Source organism: Belonocnema kinseyi, chromosome 6 (assembly GCF_010883055.1).
Source record: "Belonocnema kinseyi isolate 2016_QV_RU_SX_M_011 chromosome 6, B_treatae_v1, whole genome shotgun sequence".
NCBI classification, from domain to species: domain Eukaryota; kingdom Metazoa; phylum Arthropoda; class Insecta; order Hymenoptera; family Cynipidae; genus Belonocnema; species Belonocnema kinseyi.
In genome coordinates this window covers 5,028,403-5,050,944 of record NC_046662.1, presented here as the reverse complement: position 1 = coordinate 5,050,944, position 22,542 = coordinate 5,028,403, and the positions used below count along the sequence as shown (strand labels likewise).

The 22,542-nt window shown below is 30.9% G+C and overlaps 2 protein-coding genes across 4 annotated transcripts in view; one reads left to right on the top strand and one right to left on the bottom strand.

Annotated features, from left to right (window-relative positions):
- The window catches only part of LOC117174545 (CAD protein), a 179,722-nt gene that overhangs the window by 84,208 nt on the left and 72,972 nt on the right, over positions 1-22,542 (bottom strand). The gene's annotated exons all lie outside the window — the stretch shown is intronic.
- LOC117174286 lies at positions 6,586-19,989 on the top strand. Of its 3 annotated transcripts, none has more exons than XM_033363240.1 (6): positions 6,586-7,041; positions 7,218-7,611; positions 12,270-12,568; positions 12,972-14,312; positions 18,142-18,623; positions 18,704-19,989. In XM_033363240.1, the coding sequence occupies exons 2-6, from the start codon at positions 7,346-7,348 to the stop codon at positions 19,436-19,438; spliced, it is 3,123 nt and encodes a 1,040-aa protein (XP_033219131.1). In that variant the 5' UTR covers positions 6,586-7,041; positions 7,218-7,345; the 3' UTR covers positions 19,439-19,989. The 3 variants fall into 3 exon arrangements, with proteins under 3 accessions (XP_033219131.1, XP_033219130.1, XP_033219132.1); XM_033363239.1 differs by having other exon boundaries at positions 7,155-7,611; XM_033363241.1 differs by having other exon boundaries at positions 7,110-7,611.

Below are 22,542 nucleotides of genomic sequence, written 5' to 3'. Positions count from 1 at the left end.
GTGTTTCAAGCACGTAATCGTATATATATATACACTTGTATATTTTTACACCGTTAGTATTTCGTTGGGAAGACGCAGTTTATATTTTTTGTTTAATTATTATCTGAGAATTTGATAATCCGAAAATTAGAATAGTCAAGGTTCATAAATTGTTTTTCGAACTTTCATAGAACACTAATTTGGTAGGTTTTTTGGATGGTTACTAATTATTACAATAATCATACCATATTTTGTATAAATTGTCAAAGATTGAAATCATTGAAAGATGTAAAATCAAATACAAAAGTGAAATATCAATCAAAGTGCACACAATTGCTGATTAGTGCATATAACATGAAAGCTTCTAACAAATTTTAATTAAACAATTTTAAGTTAAATTCCCTTAAGTTGTAAAATCAAAGAATAAAAACTTTTACTAGTTCTACAGTTCGAAGATTCTGAACTTTTAAATCCTAGCTGTCATATTTCATTTAGAAAAGTCGAAAAATCATTATTGTACAGAGACAAAGGATTTCAATGAAATATAAAAAAATTAACTGCATTCTTAATTTACGGTATGTTTCCCTATGTTAATTGCATGAGAAACTTTGAGTACTTTGGGCCACGTGTTAGTATTAACCGATTTCGCTCAAATTTGGTCGAGATCATTTTATTTTGGTCATTTCAACCAAATAGGGGAGTGGGACCAAAGAAATTCGAAAGAAAAAATCCATCAAGAATAAATAAGCACAACCCTAATGGGCATGTTTTGACTAGTCTTGGCTACATTTACTTTTATCAGTATTCTGATCTCAAATTATGCAATACATTTAATTATATATCTTAATTTTAAGTACATGCATTAAAGAGAAGACTAATAAGAAATTAAAAAGTCAAGTTACATTTTAAGCTAATTTAAACAATTGAAAGTAAAAACGGGACATAAACAGTTTTGGAGTGAAAATGAAACGTAAGTTTTCCGGAGTAAAAAGGGAACAAACAAATCTTTCGAGTAAAAACGGAACAAAATTTTTTCAGAGTAAAAATGCAATATACTGATTCTACGAATAAAGACGGAACGAAAGAGCGCGAGGCTGGAGAGAGGAGTTGCACGCAAGGATGTTAGGTGGGGATAAAGGCTAGAACCGAGCCGTACCCAGCTTTGCATCATAATTTGATCAAGACTCCTAAACGAAAAGCAATAATTAAAAAACAAACTACATTATTTACAAAAATTACAAAATAAATTATAACTGCTTTTCTGAGTACAAATTTAACTAATCTAACCATTACTTTTTATGGAAAAATCGACATTTTTACTTACTGAAAATAAAAGTTTTTTGGAAATATAAAAATGTTTTATAAATCAAGTTTAATGTCTAATAGTGTTTTTGAAACTTGCATAATTAAAAGTATCAGAGAATTATTAAATTTAGAATAACTTTTAGCGATATAATTATTCCCTATCGTAAAAGAAACCTGTCTGAAAATAAGACAACGCAACAATTCGTATAAGCAAACGTACTGCCGAGCTTACTGAGCCACAGATTTTTCATTACACAATTTCCCATTTTAAGTTTATTTTGCTATTTTTGTTTGCGAATATTTCTCAAACTAAAACCGGCCAAAAGGACTTTTTCCAAATGGACGTACACAAATTTGATTTGTCTCAACAATTTGAAAACATGTTAAATAAAAAATATTACTGTTAAATTCCATGAATAGTATCATTTATTCGAAGAACAATACATTTTCAAGATTGACAGGGGGGTAAAATTGTTTGAACAAATAATAATTGTTAAAAAACCTGAAAATTTTTTAAAAATATTTCAAAACTTTGATTTTATCGTACAATAATAATGTATGGAGAAAAAAATGTTTAAAAAGTCGCCTTCGCTATGAATGTGACAAAAACCTGCTATCTTGATTTGAGTCAGTAGCATTTCACTGTGAGTCAGCGAGCCTTAGAGAGATTTATCAGTGGATCAATTGAATTGAAAATTCCTTAAGAAATGACTAAACTTTAATTTACCCAACGTTAAAAACAGGCACTTGTTTTTCCCGTTCAGAACCCGTTTTCGTTTCAATTTTGCACAGGCCAGAGGTAGAGTAAATTTTTATGCATCAAAAATCGACACACTGTCTCCCCTATTCCCGGGTTTCTCCTTTTTTTTTAAATCCCATCTTTTTTCGATATTTTCAAGACACTTTCCCTTTCCCTCCATATTTTCGTTTTTTTACACTTAAATTCGAACTGAAATAATAAAACCCAATCATGAAATTGGACTATTTATGTTAAAAATATAAATAGATGTTGGTAATTCAATCATCTTCGGTTGAATATTAATCTTTTTTAATTGAAAGATCGAATACTGCATGTTTGGTTTAAAATTAATATTGCTGATAATAATTTTGTTTTTGAAAATAAATGATTATCTATATTAAAAAATATTATCCGTAGAAAACTTCCCCTATGTTTTTCCTTAAATTTGAATAATGAACCCCTGTAATTCCTGCAGTAGTCTGCAAAATCAAATTTCTAAATTTTTCTATATTTTTAAACCAAGGATTTAAAAAAAAGAAAGAACAATATAAGAACCTGGCAACATTTATATTTTATTGTTTATAACTAATAATCGTTATTATTAGTGTTAATAAGTAACAAAATATCAATATTGGCATGTTCTTATTTTTATTATGTTCTTCCTTCTTTTTATACCATTGGTTAAAAAATATAGAAAAGAGATATTTGATTTTTCAGACTAATGCAGGATTTACAGCGGCTCGATATTTAGATTTAAGGAAATTAGTTGAATTTTTTACCAAAAAAGTAGTTTCAAATCAAACATTCAGTGATCGAGCTTTCAACCAAAAAAGATTAATCTTTAACCGTCGATGATTGAATATTGTGGTTTAAAAAATGAGAAAACAAGGAATAAGGGACACAGTGTGTCGATTTTTGATATATCAATATTTACCCTATCTCTGGGTCTTTGAAAATTAAAATAGAAATTTGAATGAGAAAAACAAAGACCTTTTCTTAGCCCTTTGCACATTAATGTTTAGTATCTAAATGTCATAAAGACATGAATGATTTTCCAAAGATTTCAGAAAGATTTCGATCAACTTACAAATATATTACCAAATATTAGAAATATTAAACATGAAATTCCAAAGATTTCGCCAAAGCATACATGAATTCCAAATGATTTCACACGGATTAGAAAAATTTATAAATCTTTTAAAAATATATTTCAAAGATCTCCAAAGATCTGACAAAGATTTCGACAATTTCCAAAATGTACCAAATAATTCAAAAATATTTTCAAATATGACTTCAATGACTGCCTCAAGATTTTTAATATTTCGTCAAGATTTGCAATATTTCGCAAAGATTACGAATAGATTAAAAAGATTTTACAAAGGCATACATAATTTCCCAATGATTTCAATCGTTTTACAAATGTTTCAAAAATATTTAAAAGATTTCGGGAAGACGTCTTAAAGATTTCAATGATTTCCTAGAGACTTGAAAAATGTCAGTATGATTGAAACTATTTCACAAATATTATCAAATATTTTTGAAATATTTTTAATATTTTATAAAGATTTCAATGATTTTGTAAAAACTTTACAAAGGTTTCCAAAAATTTCGCTATTCGAGAAGTATTTCAATAATTTCCTGAAAATTTCTAATATTTGACAAATATTTCAATGACTACCCAAAGATTTAAAATATTTGTTAGCGTTTAATAAAATTTGGTGAAGATTTAAATTATTTCATAAAGATTTCAGGGAGATTTTCGGAAGAATTCAGACGACCAGATGAATTTATCATTCGATTTCATAGGGGGGCAAATCAATACTTAGCCCCTCCCTGGGCGATTTTTGAGAGGGAACTTTTTTTAAGTAAATGATACCGTTTATGAAGGTTAACAGAAATATTTTTTATTTCAAATGTTTTGAAAGTATTGAAACAAATGTTGAGAATTGTTGAATAAAATTTTTTTCGGCAGTTATCACTTTTTTAAATTACTGTTTTTAGATGAAGACAGTTGGAAATCATTTAAAAACCTTTTCGAATCTCTTATAAAATATGGTTTGTCGCAAAAAGCTCATTTGGAGTTTTGAGGGTGATTTTTGGAGTCTGAAGAAACAACGTTGGGGATGGGGTTTTTTATTTCATAATTAATGAGTCTTATTGCAAGCTTTTCTATCAATCGAATTTTCTTCGGAAACGGAACAAATTGAAACTCTTGAGATGCAATATATTCTTGCCATATTATTTATTATTTATTTATTATTATTTATCATTAAAATTTATTTATAAAACGTTTGTTTACATCGCTCATCATTTATATCCGTTGCTGAACTATGTTATGCATATTATTTTCAAATTAAACAATTTTTTAATATTTCCCTTTCAGTAATTGCAATTTATATTTCCAAAAAACTTTCATTTTCAGTAAGTAAAAATGTCGACTTTTTCCATCAAAAGTAATGGTTACATAATTTAAATTTGTAATCAGAATAGCAGTTATCATTTATTTTGTAATGTTTGTAAGTTATTGTAGTTTGCTTTTTTTGTTATAGCTTTTCATTTGGGACTCTTGATCAAATCTTGGAGACTCAGTATGTTGCGTTTTTACTCAGAAGAAATTTTTCTCCGTTTTTACTCGGAAGATTTGTTTGTTCCCTTTTTACTCCGAAAAATGTATGGTTTATTTTCACGCCTAAACTTTGATGTTCTGTTTTTCCTTTCAGCCGTTCGTTTATACTCCAGATGTATATGTGTGTGTTAAAAAGTTTCTACGATTGTGCATTTACATGCCTGTTTACTGGTCGCCAGCCAACAGAAAAGCCGCATAAGAGTAAAATATACAGATGGCGGGAAATTAGAAGAAAAGTACTCTCTATGTCTTTTAATCTTATGAATTTTCTGCTGGCTGGCGACCAGTAGACAGGCGTATGAATACAAAATAAATTAACGGACCTGCAGTCTCATAAAAGGCTGATTTCGAATAAAATATCGTACATCACTCGCACTGTTACACGCGTCTCTTCGTGTGAAGCTCAATTGTCGCAGGCCTTTCATATTATTATAAAAATATAATAAAATATAAAATATAAATAGTACTATAAAATATTATAAAATATACGAGCCTTTCATATTGTTATAAAATCTACGAGTCTACAGGTCTATATGGGAGTCGACAGCAGTCAATGGACTTTCAGAGAATGCTCATTCAAATTCGTGACATATCACTATTGAAATCAGATTTATCTTACAAGAAAGAAGCAATCGCATGAAATCCTATGAAGTCAGAAATGAACTCATATGAAAGGCAATGCAATCATCGGTCAAGATTCATCTGATTTTAGAGTGAATGGCCCCCTCGCCCCGAATCCTATACCTTTAACATTTTTAACATACTCGTAGTATCTGTTATAAATGGAGTAAAATCATTTCAGAGTCAAATTTAAAAATTGTATTATTATTTATTTATTTCAAACAAACAAATGACCTTTTCACCAAAAAAGATGAATTTCAATCCAAAAGGGCGAATTTTAAGCAAACCAGCTGAATTTTCTACCAAAAAATATGACTTTTTAACAAAGTACTTAAATTTTCAAGAAAATAATTGAATTGTCAATAAAATAGTAAGGATTTTAACCAAATACTTTAACTTGCTACCAAAAAATTGAATTTTTTACCAAGAAGATGAAATTTTAACCTGCGAAGATGAATTCTCCATCAAAAATATAATAGTTATCAACTATTATATTTTTTATGGAGAATTCATCTTCGTACGTCAAATCATGAATGTTAATTTAATAAGTTTTCTATGGAACGACGAATTTTCACCTACATAGACTCAATTATCAACCAAAAACGGGAAAGTTTCACTCTCAATAAAAAAATTCATTTTAAACCAATAATAGTTAAAGCTGCAACCAAAGAGATGAATTTTAAAAAAATGAAAGTTTTTATAGAGCAGATGATTTTTCAAATAAAAATATTAATTTTCTAACCAAAAATACGAATTTTCAACAAATAAAGATTTTTCAGTCAGGAAAGAAAAAAAAATTAGAAATTGTTGAATTTTCAAGCGAAAAGACGATCCATCATGTTAGTTAGTTTCAACAAAATGGTGAAACGACTCGAAAATTCCCAAAAATAAAATTCCCGAAATAGAAAAACTTCTGAATAATTAAATTTCCGAGATGGAAAATTCCAGAAGAGTTTACAATATTACCAAATTTGAAAATTCCTAAATATAAACTATTAGAAAATGTTTTATTAATATTATTTGTTTATTGAAAATACAATAATAAAATATATTTTTAAAAAAGATATTTTTCATGTTAATATTTTTAAAAATTATTTTTTGAACTTAAAATAACAATAATTTTAGAAACTTTCGACATTGAAAATGTTTTTAAAAATAAAAATATGCTATTGTTATATTCTCAATAAATAACTCATATTTATTAAAATATTGTTAATTGTTTAAATGCAAGAACTTTCTATTTCGGATATTTTATAATTCGATAACTTCTTACAGGGAATTAAATTATTCGGAATTTTTGTAATTTGTGAACTTTCCAATTTGGAAATTTTCTAATTCGAGAATTTTACAGAGTCCGGAATTTTGTTTTTCGTGATTTTTCTGTCCTCCAAAGAAGGTAAATATATGCCAAAATAGTTGAATTTTAACCTTATAGAAAGACCCTGATTTTTGGAAGACTTTTTTCTAAATAAAAAAAAAGTCATAATTTTACCTGACCTACAAAATTCCTCAACTCTTCTCTCATCTCCAAGTTTTCCCTGATCCATGGCCACCCTGGTTCTTTAAAAAAAGGCCTAGCAAATTCTTTCAGTAAAATTGTTTCCAAATAAAAGTTCTAAACATTTTTATTACTGTTTCAGTTATTTCTGCTTTTTAGTTTGTTAATGAGGCTTCCTTTCTGAACTTTTGCACACCTTTGAAGCAAATGATGACCCCAGTCATTTCCTCCAGATCCTCAGGAATCAAGTTTATTATCAGGATCAGTATACAGGTAGGTAGGCACCTTCAACGAATTTGTATCTTCCGTCATCACAATTGATCACCATATCACATTTATAGACCGTCGATAGGGAGTGACCAATTAAAGCCTTTCTTTTCACCCAGATAAAGAGACAGATATTTATCGTCACATTCGCGGAAATAACGATACTGCATTCTCTTTCATAGTCGAAAGACAATCGTGTCGGTGAGGATGTATCCAAGATGCTGATCTCCCGTGCCTAATCGGATCCACAATTGGGTCCTCTAAATCCTTTAGTGCTGCATCCGTGAGCTGCGGAGGTGATGTAAAGGCAATGTCGGGAAAGCTAGTCAAGCTCCTCACCACAAAAATGGGGAATGCTAAGTCCAAGTCGAAAAACAAGGGCCGTTCTAAACACAATAAGCATAGTCAACACTCAAGATCGGAGATACAAACTGATGGCACATCGGCTGAAAAAAGCTACGGCAAGGAGGAAAACCCTGAAATCAAAAGACTCAGGAACATCATAAAAAACTACCCGGAAGTCTTCATTCTCAACAACCTTATGATGTGTATCGAGTTTTTCAAAAACTATGATGAGTAAGTTCTGTCAAAACAAATAAAAGTGCTTGTGCTGTGACTTTTGGTTCATCATCCTTTTTTTTTGCATTTTCACACTGGGCACCTTGACAAAAGGACTCCTTTTCACGGGTGTTTCAGTTTTCCTGGATATTTATCAGATAAGTGCAAAACAGAGTTTGTTTTAAACTTGTTTCACCCGATTTGAAACTATTTTGTATAAGGTTGTATAAGGTGTTTTGCTAAAAATACAGAAATGTTTGATCAGATCGACAAAAGTTAAATTAAAATCCGTGTCTTCGAATTCTAGAGTTATATACTTCATCGTACGATTACACAAACAATATCTAATCTGCAATCTAACAGTCAGCTGCAATCTAACCATTAGCTGCAATCTAGAAATATTAATTTCAAGTTCTATACCAACGTAATTCTAAATTCCTAAAGACATCTTTCAGCTCTTTTTTCTTTACAAATAGACTTCTATAGTGCTTTTGTATTGAATAAATCATGATCATTTTTAAGAGCACTTTAAAGGGCCTAGGGGGTGAGCGTGCAAAAGTTGCCCCCGCACGTATCAACTTCATATTACCACGATAGATGGGCGTTCGTGTGACATAACATTCCTCCAAGGGATATATCAAAAATTTTATTTTTAGGGGAGTTATGGAGGAGGAAAGTAAAATAAAAAAAGTTATTTTTCTCGAAAACTACTGAAACGATTGTGATGTTCGAAATATATGTTATAGTCACTCATAACAGTGGTAGAGAATGAAAATTGAAATTTAAAAAATAAAAAATAGGGATAAAGAAATGTATAAATTTAAAAAAATTAAAATTAAAATTTTTTGAAGTTATATTTTAAAGATACACCTCTTGTTTTTTTTTTAGAAAAAATACTTATATTTCTACTTCAAGATATATTTGACCCAAATTTTTCATATGGGTACTTCATGGCTAAAAAACAAAATTTGGCATGGGGCGCCGTGAGTGTTTGCGTATAGCGCATAACATTACCTCAAAGCCTCGAACATTACAGATCGATCGAAAGAGACTGACACGATTTTTATTATCGAAATAAATGTTATATTCACCCATAATATTAGAAAGAAAGAAAATTTGAAATGTTTAAAATGAAAAGTAGGGACAAAAAAATGTTTAAAAATCTGAAACATTTTTTTTTATGTTTTAGTGATACACCTCTAGTTTCTTTTTTAGGAAAAAATACCTATATTATCAACTCTAATACATATTTGACCCAAATTTTTCATAGGGGCACTTCATGGCTAAAATAACAAAATTTGGCGAGGGGCGCCGTGCGTGTATTGCGTATAGCGCATAACATTACCTCAAAGCTTAGAACATCACAAATCGATCGAAAACGACTGATACGATTTTGATTACTGAAATATATGTTATAGTCACCCATAAGAATTGTTAGAAACAAACATATTAAAAATAAAAAATAAAAAATAAAAGTAAAAGGAATGTTTTAAGAAATTCCAACTTTTTTTTGAGGTTGTGTTTTAGTGATAAACTTCTAGTTTTTTTAGGAAAAAATACTTATATTGCCTACTTCAACATAAATTTTACCCAAATTTTTCGAAGTGGTACTTAAAAGCTTAAAAAAAAATCTGCCGTGGGGTGCTAAGGGTACGCAACACACATACGCAATACAAGTACGCAACAAACGCACGGAACCCCGGGCCAGAGTTTGTTTTTTAAGCCGTGAAGTACCCCTATGGAAAGTTTGGGTAAAATATATGTTGGAATTTTTTTATGTTTTTATTTTAAGTTTTGACTTAAATATTTACTCTGATTATTTTTCAATAATTACTTATATAAAAAGAACAATATATTTTTTAAATTAATTCTTACATAATTATTAGTATTTTTTATTTCTGCGTATAAATTTATGTTAATATTTAGTTCAATAACAATAAATAATACTACCATAATTATATTTTATTGATGAAAAACTCATTTTTATTTTGTTTTATCACTCCAATTGTTTATGAAAACTAGAATTTTAAACATATATTTTTTCAAAATTCAATTAGTTAGAAATGCTTATGAAAATTTGGACACATTTTCTTCAGATGTTGAGTGTCTGTATATATTTTGTATATTTTAATTTATACTGCCAAATGAGACGACTGAAAAATCCCGAAAAAAAAAATTTCCGGCACTGTGAAATTCCCGAATAATAAAATCCCCGTTAAAAATTTCCGAATTACGAAATTCCTGAATTATAGAAATTAAAAAATTGTTGCTTTAAAAAAAAATACTGCTTATTTATTAAAAACACAATGATCAAATATCTGTATCAAAGAAATTAATGTTGAAGACTATGCAGATTTTTCGACAAAATTACTCTTATCAGATATACATTCTTTTTAATTATTGTTATTTCAAATTTTTTAAAATTATTTTATACAGTTTTGAACATTAAAGAAAATTTTCTGATAAAAATATTTTTTTATTCCATTAAAAATAAATAATATTCAACAAACCCATTTTTTAAATTCTTTAACTTCTGGAATTTTTTGGTTCGGCCATTTTATAATTCGGTAATTCTCTGTCGGGAATTTTGTTCTTCTGGAATTTTCAAATAGGGTCACATTATAAAATGTTGAGAATTTTATTATTCGGGAATTTTTATATTCGGGATTTTTATATATTGGCAGTTTCATTATTTTTGGGGTTTTATTTTTCGGGATTTTTCGGTCGTCCGCTGACCAATTGACAAGTTCAAACTTGAAACAAATTTTAATACACCAATCACATCGGCTAGAAATGTATTTCAGAGTTTTCTATGTATATTTCCAGCTCATTTTGATGGTGTTCAAAATTTTTTTCAAGATTCGAAAATATTTTAATATAACCGATTCGTATAAGCTCATGAATCATAAAAAATATTTCATGGATTGGAGAAGTTTAATTACTTTTGGTTCAATTTTACTATGTCTTACAGACAGTTACGCAATTTTTTTAAACATTTGCATTTATGTTTCATTCAACAAGATTTTTCTTCACATTGGAATCTTTTACCTCAGAGCGAAATACATATCTTGATCTAATAATAGAATGTATAGATGACTCCAAATTTATTTTTCTTCGTTTCTATCACAGATGCTGTAGATCTGATAGTGTATGCTTTTGACCGTATTCAAAAGCGCCATTCATTGAAACTACAATAGATACTATCGAATCGAAAGTATCTTCATTTTGCAGACATAATGTTCTCTATAAGTTAAAAAGATACTTTGTTAATTCAAAAGTATATTTAAGGCTTTAAATACAACATTTTCTTGAAATAAATGTGCATTTATTTTTCGTAACTTTATAAGCTTGAGCTTCATATAAGCGTCAATATTTGAATCTATAGTACAATATCTTTGATAGTACTGTATTTTCAATTATAAAACTCGAATTATGTCACTCCAAGCGAAATTTATTGGACGATTGACATAAGCTATTGTATGAATAATGCGGTATTCAAAAGCACCGGCACTTTTGATTCAAGAGGGAGCATCCGATAAGTCCGCAATTCCTGAAATTTTCCGCATACTTACCCCCCTAGGCTCTTTATATAATTAGAAATCATTTGGTTATAGTAATAGTGAGTCTAAACAAATTCTCACAGCCGATAAATCAGCAATCAACAAAATTACGTAGGCAACTGATACTTATTATTAGAGTAAATTCCAAGCTGCATTTTAAGTAAGTCAAGTGCCACTCTAGACAGGTTTTAAAAAATATTTTAATTGTAAAATATTTAAAAACAGTTGATTGTTGTAAATTAACATCTTAAGAAGCTGATATTCTTCTATTATTTCGTGAGATATTACGAATTCTCATATTTCATCCTACCAGCTTCTGTTCTTTTTGGCGTAGACAGTATTGGATATGACGAAATTGCTGTACTAATCTTCTTTTAATTGTTTGTGTTTTATTATAGAAGACCAGAAGCAAACTTGTGCAAACTCGATCTCTTAGATAATGTTTCTCTTCTTTTTTTATCAGATGACTACTGTGATTAAAATTTTACGATTCAATGTTCTAATTAACACTTTATAAATGCACGTCTTTAGAAAAAACTTTAAATTGAAAAATCTGCTGTGGGACAATTCGGAACTTTAATATAACATTCTACAATCTTATACTTTTTTTATTAACATTATTCAATTAAATTAAAACCGAAACCGTAAAAAATTGGGACAAGTTCAAAGCCTTCAAAAAAACATTGTATTATCAGGCTAATAAAATTGTTTTTTTCCTTTTGTTATGATACTAATTTAACCGAATTTGTGACCGAGCACATTTGCAAATCCTGATTGACATCAGCTCTTTGTGCAAATAAACGTTACCACGAACTTTTTAATGTAAACCGTAAAAAGATAAGGAGTGATTAATCAATTACTGATAAACACCGATTTTTCCCAGTGAGATATCGAAATTGATATTTTGTGACGCGGAAGTCATGCACAAATATGTTTGGTTTAATTCAAAGGACGTTAAACTGAGTTTGTTTGCAAGAACTAAACCAACATATTAGGTTTAGATAATTTTAAATTTAATTGACACTCATTAATCATTAATAAACACTTTTTAGGGTGGAATTTGAGAAAATAACCTTTTTTCGACCACCCTATTAATTATACCAATTTTAATTACAGAGAAATGTGTCAAATGCGGGAAACTTTGGTGTCACCACGTGAAACAATTTTGAACAATCGGTTGCTCCCTCAGAAACGAGTTTTACTACCAGACGTTCTCCAGGAGCGAATCGCTCGCAATGTTACATTTATATCGAGAAGGGAAACAGTTGATCCCACTATGGAACCTCTTCAGCCAGTTCGAATGTTCGTAGTTTACGAAAATATTGAGGTTTCAGATCAACATGATTCTTCTCAATATAGCAGTATGCATGATACAGTCACTTACAATATACGTCTCAGGCCCAGCAAACACAAGGGTAAGCCTTAATTGATTAATCATGTTAAATTTCTTTAGATTCCTTTTCTTCCTCGAAAGAAACAAATTGGTCAATGATATCAAAAGATTATAATAAAAGAGCTTTGAACTGTTATCAAAAAAAAAGAAATTTAAATAAGTGTAAATAATCATCATCAGCTATCAATTCCCGGACTCTGATTATCAGAAACAAATACTCTTCCAATAAAGGAAAAGTATATACCAACATTTAGATTGAATATTTAACAAAGAGATAATTGATTTAATTTCCTAAAAATATGTTCAAATGACACAGTTTCCGACCACATTCATGAAGCTTTAATCTAATGAGAGGTGACATAGTTCTTTGATTACATTACCATTGTTAAACCTATGAAGGAATATCAGAATGAATTTTACTCCAGGTTATGTTCAACTGGAACGGATGGGAATCACACCCTCGAAAAGGAATCCTAGCACAGAAGACGAGGTGGACTTAGCCTCGATAGCAGAAGATGGAGGTGCATTTCCCAGTGCTCGGGAGAGTCTCTACAACCCATCACAAAGACCCACTTCTCTACAGAGTCGAGCTTTATCTATTTCTACTCTAGCTTCCTCATTATCTGTTGATTCATCCTCAGGGCCTTCATATCCTCTAAGTCTGGTTGCATCAACATCTCTAGTTTTCTCAAAATCCAGCAGTTCCATGCCTGATCTACGTTATGGTGAAACCCCTGCAACAAGCATCTACAATGGTAGACTTCAAGCTCAAAGGAACAAATTGGACTCATCGACTGATGAAAAAGGTGATACCGATTATGGCTCTTTGAGCGAGTCCAGGTTTCAAAGTGAAAGCACAGTCTCGAAGCGAGCTCCGGGAAATTACAGACGCGGTATCTCGAGAAATAGGCAGTATTCCAGAATAAAAAGACGCTCAGCAAGTGATAGTCCCGCTAGCAGCACAAGTTCTGGATATAAATCTGGGAATTATGACAGCGACAGCGACTATGGTTACTCAGCTTTAAAAAGCTACAGCAAACAATCACTGGATCCCTCAGAGATGCCAGACTCGTGTTTCTGCCAAGTCACCTACACCCAGGATGATCAAATTTACGATCCCATTGAAGAAAGAAAACGTATAGTTAGTACTAAAGAGCGCAGAATCCGAGACGAGAGAAACCGACGTAACTATGTTGTCTGCTACTTAAATAGTAGTAGGTTTAGAAGGCGCTTTTACAACGTCTTCATCGAAAGCCTTGCTCTGCCACTCGAACTGACAGATGCCATCAAGTATCGTCCACCCTACTACTTTGGATCAGTCATATACTGTGATCAGGTCGAGGTCAGCACGGTTGCTAAATGCAACATTAGCGAATCGTACGAAATTATACCCTGTGTCTGGACTCAGTGGCCTGAAAGTGCGACCGAATGGCTCGACAGACCAAGAAACTCTTGGCCCAGTTATGAAACAATTAAAAATTGCAGAAAGTTTGGCTGCTACATAATTCCACAGGAATTCGGGTCCAAGGAAGACAATTCAAAATACAAGATTGAATGGCAACTTTCTTTTCCAGCTGCTGAGAGGTATTTGGAGACATGTATGAGTCATGCGCAGATGCGAGTCTACATTATTGTTTTAATGCTGCACAAGACATTCATCAGGGCTGTTGAATCGGCACCTGATCGTCTCAATACTCATCAGATTAGGAACCAACTCTTTTGGCTAATCGAGAACACATCAAGTGAATGGCCAGAGCATAGGACAGGTTAGTTGGCTTATACTGTGTTATAATATAATCATGATTGCATTATGGAAAAATCTTTTCATAAACAAAATTTTTAATTTTTTGTCGGACTTTAATAACTAACTACATACACTTTTAAACTGTCATATGAACTTCTTTACTTTTACTTATTATTGAGTAAAAAGAATTTGATGTGAAAATTTCTTTCCATTACATCCAGGACCATCAAAATATATACATCTACTGTGTTCCTCATTTTGAATTTCGAGTAAATGTAATACGTTACTGACCAGTTTTCTTTTTTTGATATTTAATTCGCCATACCGTTGTGTACCAATAATTAAATCATCCTCATCATTATTTACACGATTAAAACTATAACCTTCTCAAATAAGAAAATATTTTATGTTTGCGTAAGCTCTATCATCAGCTATATCATTACCTGAAAATTAATGTCAATGTTAAATAAGTTGATGTAAATGTATCATTAATAACTTCATCAAACTCGCAAAATACTTGAAAAGATTTCTTTTTTTTTAACAGACGATAACAATAAACGGGCATGAAGTAATTCAACTTGACAAGGAAAATATTCTGAAAGTTTAGTTTTCCTATTCAAATTGAAGGAAAAGCCCGTTTTACCATTCCTTTCTCGAATACAGGATGACCGTTTAATTCAAAGAAAAAAATCCCAGGTCATTTCCCGGTTCGTAGACATTTTTCACTGTCAATAAAATTGAAGCAATCGAACACTAAATCTAAAAATTATTTCATTCGCAGTAATAAAAACTGAACAGCAAATAAAAGTACTCGAAGTGCAGCTCTTGAATTTTAAACCTCGGAAATTGAAGTTTAAAAGCTGTTACATTCACAAATTTTGCATTCAAATGTTATTCAATAACTTACACGTATAAAATGGAAGCTACTAACACTTTTCAACTTATTTTTTTAAATTAAATGCAGTTAAACTGCCAAATTCAAAATTCTTGACTCTTTAGATATGTTCACAATTATACCATTTTAAGCAATTTTAAATTCTAATTCCAGCTCAGAATTAGTTGCAACTGAAAAATCTCCGTTTAAATCTTAAATTTTAATTCTTTTCGAAAAACTCGCTGTTTAAATCCAAAGTTTTTATTCTTTTCAAAAATTCTGCATTTCAACTAATCGTAAAAATTAGAATTTTTTGTAAAATTCCCTGTTCCAACTCACAATTTAAATTTTTTTCGAAAATACCTCGTTTCAGCAAAAAATAAGAATTTTGTTTGAAATTTTTTTATTTTTCATTGAGAATTGTTGTTCTTCATGATAAATTCCAATTCCAGCTCAGAATTGGTTAAAAATGGAACATTTCCTGTTCAAACCCATTTAACTCAGAAAAAAATTATTTAAAAAAAAATCCCTGTTCGAATAAAGATTTTTTTATCAAAAATATCCCATTTCAACTTAAAATTAGAATTTATTGTTTAAAAAAATTCCCTGTTCTAACTCGAAATTGATTTAAATTTGGTTAATTCCCTGTTAAAAGCTAAATTAAAATTCTTTTGGATAAATACCAGCTTTAACTCAGAATTGGTTAAATTTTGAAAATTCCCTGCTTCAACTCAGAATTATTCTTATTGTTCTGGACAAATTCCAGCTCCAACCATACATTTTCACAAAATTGAAAATCTGCAGTTTCAAATTAAAATTATTTTTACATTAAATAGTTTAAAAATTCCTAAAATGCTTAGATAATTTTATTTCAAAATATTGAAGCATCTACAACGTTATTTTACATTGTTTCACATTTTTTTTAATTCTGCCACGATAAGGAAATTTTCTTAAAATCTTCCACCTTCTTTTTTGGCAATTTTTTAAATCATTTAAAATATTCTCTTCAAGTTATTTTATTAAAATAAAAAATCATTTTTAATTATCCTGGGAAATGATTCGTTATTCTTCTGAAGCCTGTCAAAATTCTTGAAAAGCTTCTAAATTTTTTAATCTAAAAAAAATATATTTTTTTTTAATTAGGCTCTGGGCTACTTACACCGAAATTTTGGTACGAATAGTCGGATTTTGTCGGTGCACGTCGATAATTCGTTGAAATTATTCGAAATCATTTCAAATTTTTAATTAATTTTCAATTTTTTCAAATCTTCTGAATATCACTTCAACTTACTCGAATTTTTTCTAAGAATAGTAGGTGTTCAATTGCTAGTTATACATCAAAATTCAACAATTTGACTTACAAATTAAATTTTGTTACAAAGAACAATTAAAATTATAGCGTTCAAAGTTAAGTTTTTTTGGTTATTTTTCAATATTTAATTTATAATTATTGATTTTAAATGAACAGTCAGATATTTATAAATATTAAGTAACTGTTCTTTTTCTTAAATGAAAAATTTCAAATTTTCGACTGAAATTATATTTGGAATTTAATAAAGGCCATTAATTATAAATATATAATTTTGATGTTATTTAAAAATATTAAAAACAGTTTATAGAGTTTCAATAGGGAGTTTATGTTTGTTTGACTAATAAGACTTTCCAATTGAAACAGGTAAATTTTTAACGTTAAAATATGGACATTATAAAATTGTGAACTGATACCGAATTGCCTTGTGCAATTAATTATTATTTACTTTTTAAATCTTAAAGTACGATACGATTTAAAAAAATCCTTCATTGTTTTATATTCACAGTTGATCAACTAAAAATGTTTTTAACAACAATCTTCGATTTTAGACGCTTCTAATTTGAATTGTTTAAGTCTTTAAAACTGAATTTTGAAATTCTGTAACTTCAAATTTACGTTACTGAATGATATCATAACTGAAAAAATCACAATTACACCAAACTTTCGCTTTCAGTCAAGTGTCGAGGGTAGCCTTCAAATGGTCTTGGTCTGATTTCGGGGGGATAGAAACGTAAACAGGGAGCGCCGCCTTAATCGTTTCCAATTGATATTAACCTTAATATCACTCCTCTAAACGCTCCTAAGAAAATCGAGTCAATTGTCGAGAATGGAAAATGCCGCATATACTGGAACTTTATATTCTCGACAATTATTTCTGTTGCACACTCAAGGCCTGACACGGTTCTTCTTGACTTCGAGAAGCGAACCATGTTCGTTATCGAATTTTCGGCCCCAGCTGACAAAAACATCATAGTCAAGGAGAATGAAAAGAAAGAGAGGAATAGAGACCTTATAAGAGAGTTGCAACGATTGTACCCGGAATATTCTGTTAAACTAATCGTCCTTATCATCGGCGCTCTTAGAAGTGCCAAGCTTTCAGTCGTTAAAAGCCTGAAAAGCATCCCTGCATCTCAACAATATGCTAAAACACTTGCGGGAAAAATGCTGATGGCAGTAGTTCTTGGATCGCTCCGTGTTCTCACGGTGCACGCAACTTTTACCGGATCGTCGTATTGATTCCGTTACAGACTGTAACCACCTATCTCACGGTCGTCAGACGTGGTTGTCGCTGAAATTTTAACGCGATTTCGCTGGGAGCGGGTGCAATTTTTCAGATTAGCACCCGCTCCCGGTGAAATCCTGCGGTTGTCCTTATGACAAATTTTTAATATATATAGACCGCTCTCGCCCTACTCCCCTGAGAAACTGCATGAGCCAGCAGTTCTAGGAAGGCTGAGAACGGAGTGAGTGAAAGCGAGAGTTTGGTGTATTTGAAAAACGGTTAAAATCAAAGTTGGAAGGATTTTTTCTAGAAATTTGTAAAGTTTGCGATAAAAAACTAATTCACGGACATTTCTCGGGTTTTCCGGGTCTCATAAAATTCCCGGTCATTTTCAGGTCCAGCGGTCACTCTGCAAATAATAACATCTTGTTCTCTATTTTCAGGCGATTACTTGTTGAAGCTGCTAAACTGCTTGTGCAACTGCATCAACCAAACGGAGGCTTTCCTGAAGGACTACTTCCTGCGAGAGAAGAACCTCTTTCAAAACTCTGAAAAGGGATCTCTCTTCTTCTCGCTTAAGCAGCTTAAGCGGATTCTCGGAAACCCAGTGATGTATGTTCTCCACGCAATGGAAAATATTAGATACAAGACCAATTTCTTTCCGAAATTGAATTACGAAGAGCTCTTGAGGATACTAACCGCGGACGAACTTTTGTTGATAAATCCAAACCTAGAGAAGAATGTCAACAATGCGGGGCTGATGGAAGATATGGGAGATGATAATATTTACAACGATCGACGTGGAGGATTCTGGAATGATGCTAAAAAGAAGAAGGAACAGTTTGCGACCTATGGCAAGAAACCCGTGACCAATAGGACATTGATCAATCCCAGCAGAGCGCACGATACAGTTGTGGATATTGCGGTAAGAATCTTAGATAAGATACAATTGCCAAATATAAATTCTCTAAATATCATTTACATTTCTATGATCATATCTCTTAGATCCGCTGTGGTGAGTTGAAAGGTATCAGACTGAGCAAACTGCTCAACTTCTTTATCGAACACCTCATCGAAATGGCAAAAAACTATCATGCATTCGGAGCCCTACAGCAAAAAATGGACTACCTTCATCACGCCATGAATTTGTGCATCCTGCTTGCAGATGATGAAATCTTCCAAGACGAAGCTCGTACCCACATTCAAGTAATCTGTGCTCTGAAGGATCTAGTCATCCAATCTCGTTGTCAAGATGATCCACCCGAGACACCCAGGAGAAATCCTGAAGCTCCTAGCTTTTCTTCACCTTCATCTGCAATTCCGTCCCCGAGTGTTGATACTTCTACTTCCCAAGAAACCTTTGAGGGTAAAAAAGTGTCCGACTCATCGATCTTTTCTCGAACTTTGAAAGATCGCTACTCCTCGATATCAAATCGATCATCGATACCCTGGCCTGACTCGAGCGCATCCAGTTCACTGAACAATTCGCCTCAGATGAAAAAGAAATCTGATCCGCCAGTCTTTGTGAGTTCTTTGAAAGATCGCTATCCGATCGTGAATTCGGAAAGATCATCGCTTTCAGTTCCGATTGTGGAGGAAAGGAAAGAAATCAGCACGAGAGAAATTAGTCTAAATGAAACGAAGAGAGTGAGCGAAGAGGACAAAATTGAGGAATCAAAAGATAAAGTCGTGTCTTTTACAGATGAAGACGCAGAATCGATACATGACACGTACATTTAGTTTCACAACTTGAGAATGATTATTAAAAAGTTAAAACTAGATTTCAAACCTGGACTTTCCTAAAAATTATAATTACTTCAACGATTCAGTTTTTTTTCTGAGTATCCAATTTATCAGTTATGCGATGAGTGGAGAAATCGGCAGCAGGACTGCTCATGGATTTGAAAAGATATACGTGTTTTTTAAATGTGAGAATGTGCTGTGTGCATTTATAAAATTTCAATCTTCATTTTTACGCTGTTTTTTGTTTGAAACAGCTTTGTTCGACCTATGTTATGGAATTAGATTAATGTGGTAAACGATTAATAAAATCGGATAGAACGATCTCTAAATTAATGGAGGGGAAATAAATATTTCCTTTTTCATAAAAGAATTGCTGTTTTTTTTCATAAATCTAACTTTATTTTGGAATCTCGATCTTTTTAAATTGTACCAAAATCCATTTTTTTTGCAAACTTTTGAATCTATATCCGATCTTATTTTGACTTATTTGCCAGGCTTGAATCCGTGTGACTTTTCTTGTGATACACTTTGAACCTCAAATTATTCTCAATTTTAAACTTTTAAGGTTTCTCAGGAATATATTCAACTCGAAGAATAAATTTTTAGAAACGATTTATGATTCTCTTACATTGATTTAGTTCCGAAACACCTACTTTCATTGATAAATTTGAATTCCAAACGAGAAATTTTTAAGAAATAGTGGGATTTTTGATTTAAAAAAACGATTTAATCAAAATAGTTGAATCTCCAACCTACAAAGATACATTTTAATCCAAATGATCGAATTTTCTAAAAAAAATATTGAAAATTACCAAAAACAGTTGAATTTATGAGCCATAAAAACAAATGTTGTATAAGACAGTTAAATTTTTAACTGAATAATTAAATTTTCAATCAAAAAATATATTTTTGAACTAAAAATGGAACTGTCAAATTAAAAATTTTAAATATTAATAAAAAATCACGATATTTCAAGTAGTGGAATTAAACAAAAAGACGAATTTTGAACTAAATAGTTTAATTCTCAACAAAAAACATGAATTTTTAACAACAAAAACTTAATTTTTAACAAAAAAAACGCGGAATTTCAACGATATACATGAATTTTCCACCAAATAGTTAATTTTTTAACTTATAAAGGATACATTTATACACAAAAAATAAAACACTTAATTTTTAAATAAAGAAATTAATTTTTGAGCAAAAAAAATTTTTTCAACAAAAAAAGTTAATTTTTCCACCAGAGGTGAATGTTAAGGAAAAATTGCATTTTTAACAACACGAAAATATGATTTTTCAAGAAAAATGTTAATTTTCTATCAAATAGTTAAATTTTCCTAAAAATAGTTTAATTTTTAACGAATTAGAAAAAAAAACGAATTTTCAACAAAATAGTATAATTTTTAACCAAAGAGATAAAATTTTGGATAAAATGATAAATCATCAACCAAAAAATGACTTTTTTTTACAAAATTGTGGTTGAATTTTCAAATAAATGCGCTCACTTTTTGAATTTTTATCAAAAATGTCTGGCTAACGAACTTGTCCTTTCTTTTAGGACGTAAAAAAAAGTATGCCAAAGATGGATTTGATTCGTTCATTTTTTCGAGAGTTATCGTGTTTACGGACAGACAAACAGACAAAATCGCCAAAACTTGATTTTCAGATTCAGATTTCAGAGTGTATTAAAACCTGGAGATCCGTTGAAAAACTGAGGTTTGAAATTTCTGTCCATTTGACTACATTCTCAAACATAAATGCTGAGAATGTTATAAAAAAACTACAATCCTTGCTTGAGACATTTTTCTCTATCTCGCGTTGTTATGTTAAAAATAGGATTTTTGTTTTTATATTATTTTTATGGATAAAAACAAATATCCGACAAGTTTTCTTTTACAATTTCAGGTATCTAGCTTCTTTTAATGTAATAATGGAATTTTTGATTTGCTCACACCAATTTCGATGAATAAACTAATTAAAAACGAGAGACGATCCTCTAACAACTTTTCCTCATATTTTGCGTTGTATATTGGCTTAAGATTTTAATCTTCGATGTTCTGCATACTACTTTTGTTAAATAAAAAGAAAATCACTAGTCCTATTGAAAAATGATAAGGAGAAATTGTGCAGGATTTTTTAAAATCGAATAATTCTCGTTAAGACTTTCTTTCGTATTTTGCGTCGTTTGGTTTAAAATTTTAATGCTGTGATGTCAAATTTCGGGCAATTCTAATACTTTCTTAATCACAAATGATAAGAATGTAATAAATAATAAAAAATTTGCATCTGCTTTTTAAGCGATCAACTTTTTTCTATAAATTCGCTTTCGTACCTTTTGTCGTTTTCACAGAATTTTTATTTTGATGATTAAAACCAAAAATACGCGTCCTATCAAAAAGTAATAGATAACAAACTTTTAGATATGTTTTAGGTGCACAATTTTGGGGGCTTCCATAATTGATGTCACGGTCTGGGGGGGGGGGGTTCAGAGCATCTGTGACAGTTTGTGAAATAGGGGGGAGGGGGTTTTCGACAATGTGTAATATCACAAATTTTTCTCCAAGTAAAAGAATATTTTAGTAGAAAAATTTGCAGCATCTTATATAAATTTTCGATTTTCTACACACAAGCTACTTAAATAAGTGTTTTGTTTTTGGCGCTTGCTTGTTTTGATGACGTGCAGCACCGTCTTTTGTTTTTTCCGTTATGTTTATTGCAGTGTACTCAGATCCGAAACTAAAGCCAGTTACAGTGATCCCAGATCTGAAACGAGATGCGGTCCAATACTATGACAGGGCTATGTCCGTGTGAATATAGTAGGAGACGCTGTAAATGACTGAGTTGCGCGCGCAACCCATTTCTCCTCTTCTGAATTTGAAAACTCGAAGATGCACGACTGCCGGTCGGAGCACTTCATCGATTCTATTTATATATCTATCTGCTAACAGCTAACTGCTTTAAAATAAATTCAGAAGATTGGGATTTTAATATTTCCAGATTTCGATGCCGACGATTCTCATGATTTGAATAGATCGCGCGCCTCCTGATATTCGTATATTTTGAGGTTATGTTATTTCATGTATAAAAAATAAATTATATAA

Excerpts from the sequence above, each read along its gene's own strand:
- LOC117174286 (XM_033363240.1), top strand. The coding sequence starts at position 7,346 with ATGTCGGGAAAGCTAGTCAAGCTCCTCACCACAAAAATGGGGAATGCT. Across the intron at positions 12,569-12,971 it reads CAGGCCCAGCAAACACAAGG|GTTATGTTCAACTGGAACGG; the intron begins GTAAGCCTTAAT and ends ATTTTACTCCAG. Across the intron at positions 18,624-18,703 it reads ATACAGTTGTGGATATTGCG|ATCCGCTGTGGTGAGTTGAA; the intron begins GTAAGAATCTTA and ends CATATCTCTTAG.